This window comes from Patella vulgata, chromosome 8 (assembly GCF_932274485.2).
Source record: "Patella vulgata chromosome 8, xgPatVulg1.2, whole genome shotgun sequence".
Taxonomy (NCBI): Eukaryota; Metazoa; Mollusca; class Gastropoda; family Patellidae; genus Patella; species Patella vulgata.
The window spans coordinates 21,059,874-21,069,363 of record NC_065886.2 but is presented as its reverse complement, the minus strand read 5'-3'; the positions used below and the strand labels follow the sequence as shown (position 1 = coordinate 21,069,363).

Sequence of the window (9,490 nt, the reverse complement as noted above, 5' to 3'; positions counted from 1 at the left end):
AGAGCTAAATCTTCTTATTGCAAGTCTTTATTTTGGCTTCAAATGTTATATAAATTATGTCAGACATTTATTCACATGACAAGCCTATAATCCATTCTCTAGATATCGGATGGACGTGATTTACATGGATTAGAACAGCCGCGAGATTTAAAAACATAACGATAAAATCGATAATCAACACTAAGTCGCGATTGTCAAGTACCGTTGCTACGATAATAAACAATCTACGCTACATCTTAAACAGCCACAACTTCGCCCAGAATAAAGTAATTTGAGTGAAATTTTCGATATATACCTTTTTTATTATCCATTTTTGAACTGAATGTATTATAGCAAGAATGACCAGCTCTTTATCTAAATCTTACATAATGCATCTTTAATAGGGGTTTGTTTATTGTTGGAATTCATGTTTTAGGGGACAAGCACCTTTATACATATCTACGCTTTTATTGTTTTGTTAGTAGGTGCCGATAGTCATAATTCTATATATAAAAACCAGCGGCTGCCAGGCAGGATACGCCCACATTTTCGAGAGATGGATAGAGAACAAGCTAAAAAGAAAGTGATTTTTTCTCAATCAAGTGCCATAATTCAGAAAATTACAATTCGATAAACGCAAATTTCGAAAGGAACCGAGATCTTTGCGTTATAAACTTACATTTCAAGTACAATCAGGGGCCATAATTCAGGAAGTTACGATCCGATATGCGCGAATATCGAAAGGAACCGAGATCTTTGGGTTATAAACTTACATTTCAAGTTTCAACAAAATCGGATAAAAATTGTGACCTCTATAGGGTCCACAACCTTGATATACCATATTTTTACGCTATTTGAGAACGAAGGGCGGCCATTTTGTCTGTCAGTTTTGGCCCGATTTTCGCCAAATTCGAACTCAGCCGTCCTTAGGGTGTAACGGTGACATAATAATACGTTTTTTTTAAATCGGATAAAAATTATGACCTCTAGAATAGAGTCCACAAGCTAAAAACGCGATTTTTCGTACAATCAGGGGCCATATTTCAGGAAGTTACGTTCCGATATGCGCAAATATCGAAAGGAACCGAGATCTTTGGGTTATAAACTTACATTTCAAGTTTCAACAAAAATTGTGACCTCTAAGGGTCCACAACCTTGATATACCATATTTTTACGCTGTTTGAGAACGAAGGGCGGCCATTTTGTCTGTCAGTTTTGGGACGATTTTCACGAAATTCGAACTCATCCGTCCTTAGGGTGTAACGGTGACATAATAATACGTTTTTTTAAATCGGATAAAAATTGTGACCCTTATAGAGTCCACAAGCTAAAAACGCGATTTTTTGCACAATCAGGGGCCATAATATTCAGGAAGTTACAGTCCGATATACGCGAATATCGAAAGGAACCGAGGTCTTTGGGTTATAAACTTACATTTCAAGTTTCAACAAAATCGGATAAAAATTGTGACCTCTATAGGGTCCACAAGCTATAACGTGATTTTTCGTACAAACAGGGGAAAAACTCCATGAAGTTTCGAGCCGATACATGCCAATATCGAAAGCAGCCGAGATCTTTTGGGGATAAACCTATATTTCAAGTTTCGTCAAAATCGGATAAGAATTGTGACCTGTAGAGAGTCCACAAACAATAAGGACGGACGGACGGACGTCCGGACGTCCAGACATACGGACGTCCGGATGGACAGGGGCGACGACAATATACGTCCACATGAAAATGTGGGCGTATAAAAACGTATACTGAATAACATCTTGTATATTGGTCTATTTTTACAAAAATTACCATAACGGAAAAGACATGTGATATTAAATGTTCACATCAAACAAAATATTGCCCATGAGCACGCAAGTACCTTCTTTGGTGGGCCAATATTTTGACAAAGTTATTATTCAAAATAAAATCAGTATATCAAATTGTCCATTCCGTTACATGCCCAACTGTTCATTCCCAACTTTGAGCTTGAAAATCTCCCTTTAAAATTGAAAGGTCAGTCAAAATTACAGAGCTTTTCACTTAATTCTTTTGTTAAAGAGTTAAGCAGACGCCACATTATCCAGTTCTTCACTAGTTGTCACTATTAAATCAAAGACAGAGTTATGGTCAAGCAGGAAACCCCCACATAATAGAAGGAAAAAGTTAATAGAAACGAAAATCCAAATAATTAAGTTGAAAATACATGGTTTTCTTGCAAATTGTATGTCTTTTCTGATGGGGGGATCACGGTGGCTAAGTGGGTAAGACGCTGGTTCGCTAGCCTGGAGGTCGGGTGTTCGGTCCCTGCATTGGTCGAGAAAGTTCATCCAGATTTTCAGGCGTGGTTCTCCCTTTTCCGTGATGCAGGACAAGGACAGCTGTCTAGTCGTTCAGATGGGACGAAAAACCGAGGTCCAGTGTACACATTGGCGTGCACGTAAATGATCCCTTAACAGTTGGAATTCGATATAAGAGTAGGCCGTAGTGCCGCTGTCCGGGCAAAATTTCCCCCATAGCGCACTGTATGGCGTATGCCCGTCTTCATTAGCCCAGTTCGGAGCAAAACAGTAAGACGTTAAACCCCATTTCATTTCATTTCTATTCTGATTGCAGGTTCCAAATCATAAAACACTGATTGGTGAAGAGGTTTTCACCCAGAAAACTATAGTATAGAGGGAATAAGGTTGTCAAAGCTATGCAGACAGTCAAAGTATGTCTTTGTCGTTATAAATAATGTTAAGACTTCTTGTCTCGGGATAGACAAAACAAAAGGTCTTTTGTTAAAATTATATTGGTAATCACTTTTTTATTGTTTCTGGCATGACAATATTAATAATACCATGACAAAACACCAATGTTGTAATGGTCGTTCGGATGTAAGATAGTAATTAATCAACCGAGAAATTAATTAAGAAGAGGGGATTTTAAAAAAAAAAATTTTCACCCATTTTTGCCACATTCGAAACACGCGTGCGTCTAATTTGCAAACACTATCCTATAGTTATAGTTTATATGAAAAAGTAAACAAATAACAGTGAATAGATTCCATTTAAAACACAGTATTATCATCCATTTTTGCCATATTCGAAACACGTGTAGTTCTAATTTGTAATTGTAAACATATGCAAAAGTAAAGAAATAACAGCGAATATGTAAGAAAGGCCTTTGTCCTAATTTTTCTAGCTGTTTAAATTATAGAAGTTATTTGTATAGTTATTATATCTCGGGCTTAATTTCTGTTTCATGCAACTAATTACTGTAAACACAACAGGGGCCCCACTTCCACTCGTGGAAACGTCAACTTTTGATTTCTAATTTATAGTCTGTATCAAAGTTGTACACATACGCTAACGCCCTCTTGTGTAATAATGTTGATAATTCATTATATTTTTCTGGACATTTTCAATTCAAGATTTTAACTAGAAAATATTTTCATAAGAGTTCAAATTCCAGATTTTTTCTGTCGTGTAAAATTTAGAAATTATTTTTTAATTTTAATATTTAATGATATATAAAAGTTACCGATAAAACGCCGAAAATGAAACATAAAGTCCATTTTTTGTTTAAAATGTTGATTTTGTGCATGAAATGTTGACAAAAGAATTTAGAAACAAGAATCATTAGTTTAAAATGTTTCGTTCATGTCTAAAATATTCAAACTGGAATGTAGAAACAAGAATCGTGAATATTGTCCCCTTTGTTCTTCCATAGTAAAAACGCATACCAAACAATAAAAATAACCATTTTATTAATTTACGCAACCCATGAATTATTCAGTGTAACGATATTGCAGTTTAAATAATGTTAGTTTAGCATTTGTAAGCCACAGACGAGATTGTCCCATAATACAGTTTTACTATTTTCAAACACATATAGAAGCCTTCCGGTAATATAAAATGATCCGACCGTTTTATTTACTTTGTGCTTTTGCTGCGATGTCATACTTTGCCACCGTTATTTTTCCTGACCACTCCCCTACAACCAATTTGTCATCTTTTGTCAAACACACCGCAACTGGTTCATCTAGACCATCATGATGGGTGAGAAGGAATTTTATAAAAATTCCATCGGGTGACAGGAGAGAAATCCTATGATTATCACTGTCCGCTATTAGGACGTTCCCAACTCGATCAGCGCAGACACCACATGGGTGATGAAGTTGCCTCGTACTTTTACCTTCCGAGCCATAACTAGACTTGAAATTACCCCGAGAATCAAAAAATACAATGCAATGACGTTCGAAATCCGAAACAATGATGTCTCCGTTAATGTTGACGCATACACAGCGAGGATTAGCAAATAATTTTTTACCATCCAGAGATTTTAGTGTCATTTTCATTCTTCCCTTTCGATCGTAGAGGCAAACCTTTCCTTTTCCAGGATGACAAACGACAAGGTCGCCATGGTCGGCCTCGGCCATGCCCCAGGCAGCTACAGAAATGTTTAAGTTTGAGGGAAATGGTTCTCCGTCCGTGTAGAACAATCTTAAACCCATATTCTCAGTTCCATCACCAGCGTCAGCTACAAGAAGTTTCCCCGAAACTAAGGATGTTACAGATATCGGATGAATAAGGCCTTTGTAGATATCACGCATTAGCTTTCCTTCTAGGGTATATATGCTACATCTTTTGGAAGAGTAGGTCGTTACTGCAATCGTGTCATCTACAGTGGTTGCTAATCCGGTTACCGATTCATCTGTTTTAAATCTAGCCAAAATAATGGCGTACGATTTTGATTTCCGCCTGGTGGGAACTGTCTTTGTTGTCTTAGTATCTCTAACGTGAAAGCTAACCCCCTTCTTGCCATTTCTGGAATGAGGACCTCCATGGGGATGCATCATTATTGATCTATGGTTATCTTTAACAGCAAGACTTTTAGCAGCATGATTTCCGTCAGTAGAAACGTTAACTTTCAGGTGTTCCTCTCCGCTAGGTATCATTAGATGAAGAGCAGCATTGCCTTGGTTGGTATGTTGCTTTGTTATGGACATCCCTGAAAATTTGACTTCACTGGCACACGCAGCAACATTTTCCATGAATTCGGTTGTCGTCGCCATGTGTTTTTCTGTGGCAACCAGATCAGACAGGTGTTGTTTGATAGAAATTTCTTCTTCCTCACGTTTCTGGGTCATTTCTCGAATAAGTTTGTCTTTCTGGTCCTCAATATTCCTGTGTAACGTTTCCGCCTGCTTACTTATCAACGTTTCGGTACTTTCACACGCTTCCTTTAGAGTATCTAGATATTTATTAGAATCTTTTGTAAGGGAATCCAAACTGCTTCTATAATTTGCTAGTGAGAAACGAAGCATATCTAAAGATGGTCTGAAGCTGGTGTCTACACCCGAAACCCCTTTAGTCCCAATGCCGTTATTTTCATCAAATGTAAAATGACGCGAAGGTCCCCTGGTTGATGCACTGTTAGGGGGTGCTGATGGTAACTCAGAGATTCCACCAGCGGGGATGAGAACCATAGTTTTACAGGTTGGACAACAAAATTCATTATCTTCGCTTGTAGAATCGAAGTTATTTTCCAAACACGATTTGCAAAATCTATCTGAACACGGAAGAATTTTAGGTTCTTTATAAAGTTCATTACAAATTTGGCATATGGGAGATATGGGTTCCTCCTCATCGATTGGTGATAATGGTGCTTCCATATTCTAAGAGGACTGGCTTCCTGAAATATTTCATTATAAAAATTGTTAGATCTTTTATATTGTTGAATGTTGTATAAAATTAAGGGCGCATTTTGCCCCGCAATGTTTTTATGTGTAACTACTTATTTCGTTTGGAATTGACATTGGGGTCACTTTAGGCCACTAATCAAGGTTCAGTCCAAGAATATAATATAGGCTATGATTAAAATACGGACAAAGAGGAATAAATATGGTGGTGGGTAACTGAAATATAGGAAGATCGATGAAAATTATAGTATAGATTTGCGAGCTACTTGTTAATTCTCGAAGGCGATATACATGTTTATTTTGTGAAGTGTCTTAAATTGTTGAATTGTGACAATTTTTAAAACTTTTTCTTGCAAAGAGTAAACATTGCCCCTTATAATGTATAAAGTCATATGTATAAAGTATGTTTGGTTCATGCCTTGCGTTGCATAATTTCGAAGACCAAATTTTTTAAATAATAATATAACACTCCCCACCCTCACCCCGTACACAGACACTCCCAAGGAAAAACAGCTTAGCTAGGTGTGGTAATTACAACAAAATATAAATTTCCGATCATGCTAAAATTGTACATACCTATATATTCTATAAAAATCTGGATTTACATTCACTCTTATGAGGTTATATACATAAATGGAGTGTACACTAGTAAGTAGAGCTGTATCACCGTTTGCCCTTCACCATATTTCAAAACAATAGATGTAAGATCACTCGAGCGTTTATTGTAATGTTTCACTACCTACCTTCTTTAACAAGTATTATAAATTGTCATTGCAGTCGAATTTGAAGGACAAATAATATACTACGTCAGTAAAAGGCAGATATTTTTTAAATGTACTTTGTGTTCTATGAAGCATACATTTATAACAATTTTAGTGCAACCATGCAATTTTGAGAGAGAACCTTGTTTTTAAGGGAATTAAAGAGACTTAGTTGATGGAAAATGCCCTCTGACGATATTGTCCAATACCCCGGGACCTCATTGACCCAGTCTTGTCATAGATGACATTATCAAACTTATCCTGATCAGACAATCGGGTGTTATTTATACTTAGAAGGAAACGTGTAGTCCTTTGGATGTAACAAAAACCGAAACCCCGTGTACACATTGGCGTGCGCGTAAAAGAACGGGGTACAATTTCCCCCTGTACAGCACACTGCATGTCGTAAGCGTGTCTTTAATAGTCCCGGTTGGTACAGAAAAGTAGGACGTTAAACCCAGGCACGTGTCCAGATGGGGGTCCGGACCTTCTCCAATTCGACAGTGGCGGCACCAGCAGTCGGTGGTAAGAGGGGGAAAGTCTAAGGTTAAGGGGGCAAAGGCGAGAACTTCAACTAGGGCTTTGGTGGGGGGGGGGGGGCTTCCCCGAAACTTTAACTAGCGGCTGCCAGGCAGGATACGCCCACATTTTGCAAGAGATGGACAGAGAACAAGCTAAAAACAAAAACGATTTTTTGTACAATCAAGGGCAATAATCAAGAAAATTATGGTCTCAAATGCGCAAATATCAAAAGGGACTGAGATCTTTGGGATATAAAGATATGTTTTAAGTTTCATCAGAATCGGATAAAAATTGTGACCTCTAGAGGGCCCACAACCTTCGTATTGCATACTTTTACACAATTTGCGTACAAAGAGCGGCCATTTTGTCGGGCAGTAATTTCGATTTTCCCGAAATTCGAATTAAACCTTCATTATGGTGGAATGGTGAAATATTTAAACGGTTTTTAAAAATGGAAAAAAAATTGTGACCTCTAGAGAGCCGCAAGCTAAAAATGCGATTTTTCGAACAATCAGGAGCCATAATTCAGGAATTTACTATCCGATATGCGCGAATATCGAAAGAAGCCAAGATCTTTGGGTTATAAACTTACATTTCAAGTTTCATCAAAATGAGAAGAAAATTGTGACCTCTAGAGGGTCCACAACATTGATATACCATATTTGTACGCTATTTGAGTATGCGGGGCGGCCATTTTGTCAGTTTTGGTCCGACTTTTACGAAATTGGAACTCAACCATCCTTAGGGTGTAACGGTGATATATTCAAAAGGAACTGAGATCTTTGGGTTATAAACTTACATTTCAAGTTTCAACAAAATCGGATATACAAATTGTGACCTCTGTAGGGTCCACAAGCTAAAAACATGATTTTTCGTACAATCAGGGGCCATAATCCACGAAGTTTCGGTCCGATACATGCCAATATCGAAAGCAACCGAGATCTTTTGGAGATAAACCTATATTTTAAGTTTCGTCAAAATCGAATAAGAATTGTTACCTATAGAGTGTCCACAAACAATTGTGGACGCACGGACAGGGGCAACAATCTACGTCCACATGAAAATGTGAGCGTATAAAAAAATTGACTGCCGGATTGACTGTCGAGATAAATAGATCTAACCAAATACCGCCTGTCGCCTGTTCATTAGTTTATCCGACCAGAGAGGCACTCGAAATGCAGTCTCGCAGTATTTCAGACACTGATCGTCGAGATAAATAGAGTTTAATTACCAGATGCCACCTGAAGACAAATCACTAGTTTATCCGACCAGAGAGGAAAGTGGCAAACGAACTGAGTTAGTGAATCAAGGTGAATGAATATTTTCACGACGATATTTTGAAACATAGATTGCCGGAAATTCAGCCTGGCAGTATTTCAGACACTGGTCGTCGAAATAAATAGAGCTGGCCAAATACCATCTGTCAAAAACCAACACCTTATCAAAACAGAAAGGGAGGTGTCAATCGAACGAGTGAGCGGATCAAAGTGAATGAATAGCCTTGCCGCGGTAAACCCAAAGAGATATATACAACACCATGTTGATAGATGACTCGTGTCTATTTTAATGGAAACTATGAAACGTTGTAACCGCTTTTGGACAGCAGTCGTTTCATCCAATTTCCAGTACTCTTTATAAGTAATAGTTGATGTAAATTTGAGTACATGTGCATCGAACTTTTTGATAATATATTACTACTATGACAGATTTCACTTTATTTAAGGAGCGTCAATACATTATCACATAAAAACTCTATTTATGGCTAATACGTCATGTTTGATCATCTTTTAATGGGCATGGTTAACATACCCTTTGTACGCCGTAATATTCATTAGATACTGCTTGTGGCTAATTCTATCTCTATTATGTTTTTACTCAACGAACCCACGGGACTGTTAATAAAATGGTAGGGTAATATATTAAACGCACGGATGTACATGAACAAAAAAACACAATTACGGCCCCCATTTTTCTTTTATTTCACCTTGAATGTTTCACCCTAGAATCAGTCCTTACCATGATGATAAACATCCCACTTTATAAATGTGTTCATTCACTCTATATACTAAACTAAATAAACAGTGTTTTTTTTACGCATAAACAAGGATGGTTATAATAAACGCTTTTCTCCTTAAAGAGACATATTCGGGTGTATAAACGGACAATTTCTGGTCCGGTTGAAAGACATAATTACGATCTCGGTAATTACTAGAGATCAACGGTTAAGTAACTCAAAATAATTACATGTAGATGTGCATGATGTGTAAATAACTACAGCTTGTCAAACAATGAAACATCAACTATATAAATTTAAAGCGAGAATTTCAAATTTTCTAAGAAAGTCAAAACATAATTATTTCTATGTCTTTTGCTCAATAGGTTATCAAATCATTATTATACGATCATGGGCATTATTTCCCACCCTTAAAAATCTATGACACAGGAAATAACACCACAATTACCTCCCCTGTTTTGCTATTGACAACATGGGGCAGCCATTTTCCAATGTTGGAATTTGAAGTTAAAAATGATATTTTTGCCAATTTCGCAG

At 37.2% G+C, this 9,490-nt stretch overlaps 1 protein-coding gene and 1 long non-coding RNA gene across 2 annotated transcripts in view; one reads left to right on the top strand and one right to left on the bottom strand.

Moving 5' to 3' along the window:
* LOC130014098 (uncharacterized) overlaps positions 1-9,490 on the top strand; it is a 154,614-nt gene that overhangs the window by 40,246 nt on the left and 104,878 nt on the right. The window lies entirely within an intron of this gene.
* On the bottom strand, positions 3,705-6,349 carry LOC126830262 (RING finger protein nhl-1). Its single transcript, XM_050560621.1, has 2 exons — positions 6,233-6,349; positions 3,705-5,649 (listed from the first exon to the last, which is right to left on the bottom strand). Exon 2 carries the CDS (start codon positions 5,627-5,629, stop codon positions 3,884-3,886), a length of 1,746 nt encoding a protein of 581 aa, XP_050416578.1. The 5' UTR covers positions 5,630-5,649; positions 6,233-6,349; the 3' UTR covers positions 3,705-3,883.